At 58.0% G+C, this 1,228-nt stretch overlaps 1 protein-coding gene across 1 annotated transcript; it reads left to right on the top strand.

Annotated features, from left to right (window-relative positions):
• Window positions 1-118: 118 nt before the first annotated feature.
• Window positions 119-970, top strand: GGTG_14400 (hypothetical protein; the record flags this gene model as incomplete). The annotated part of the gene is made up of 1 exon (XM_009232326.1): window positions 119-970. A coding segment is annotated over one exon (852 nt), but the record flags the coding sequence as incomplete, so codon positions are not given.
• Window positions 971-1,228: the final 258 nt, after the last annotated feature.

Genomic DNA, 1,228 nt, shown 5'->3' on the forward strand with positions numbered 1-1,228 from the left:
GCAGGTTGGTGTTCTAGTGCCGATAACATACGCCGTCGATTTGGTCGAATTCGATGTCGACGCTGCAGATGCGCGCAGAGCCGTTGCTTTGGACGAAGTCGACTAGATGTATCCAGCTATGGATGCCACCAACGACGCTGTGAACAGGATCCCGGCCGCCGGGTTTGGCGAGGCCGGCGAGGGTGATGTTGAAACCGCTCCGGCTCGAGAGGCCACCGGAGGGCATTTGCTGGAAGGATCGAAAGCCCGCGAAGGCCTGAAGTCGGTGAGGCGTATCTGGGGCGAAGACAAAGTTCAATATTACCAGTGGGCGAATCGAGGAGTAGGGTTTTGTAATAAACTGTTGACGGCGGCTCGCGAGGTGAGAGACTGGGACGAAGCTGTGGTAAAGTTGAACAGGTTAATTCACAGACGAGCCCAGCAAGTCGGACGACGCAAGGTTAAGGAATCGGTCGACCCTATCGAGCCGGACGACCTGGTAAATCTAAAGGCCTGGTGCCGCAAGGATCCATATGTTAAGAAAAACGACCGCGAAGGAATCGCCCTGCCTTTCAGGAAGCTGGTCGTTGCGGATCTGCCGGCCGGTTTCGGCTTCGACAAGTTCGGGCTTGTGGTGCGAAAGGAAGAGGAGCAATTAGGGAGTGTTTTAAAGGGTGGTGTGTCTGTGGAGGTTGATGTGACTGAACCGAGCCAGCCACCTCAGGGGCCGAGAAAGGAGACGGAGAGTCCACTCAACCGATTCCATCGCCTCGACGCGCGCAATCGCGAGAACGTGGCGCACGCCGGATTGAATATCCGGACGTCCGCTGACATCTTCGAAGAGGGCCAAAGGCAGCATGAAGCGGCTAGGACGGAGAGGCAGGCCCGGCGGAACACGGGACATATGGGTGACGAACAGGTCGGGGCAGATAAGAACCGCCAGCGGGTTAAAGCTGGAAGGCCGAGGAAAGATCCGTCCGCATACAAACCGGTTGCTAAGCCGGGGGACTTATTTCGGGCATTCGAGGCTGCGCAGAACGAGGTCAGAAGGGCCGAGGCAGGGATGCATCCTAACGCATGCGATCGGGAGAGTCTGGAGCGTGCGGGTCCCGGCACTCAAACCCCAGCAGACCTGTTCCAGGCTGCGCAATTTAATTTTGACCGGGTTATGTTGGAAGAGAGGCGCAGTCAAGGGCGGCGTCGCGGTCAAAGCCGGAGAGGTGGACCGTCGAAAGAGAGCCCAGCCGAG

The sequence above is a fragment of the Gaeumannomyces tritici genome, assembly GCF_000145635.1.
Source record: "Gaeumannomyces tritici R3-111a-1 unplaced genomic scaffold supercont2.366, whole genome shotgun sequence".
In the NCBI taxonomy this organism is placed as follows: Eukaryota; Fungi; Ascomycota; class Sordariomycetes; order Magnaporthales; family Magnaporthaceae; genus Gaeumannomyces; species Gaeumannomyces tritici.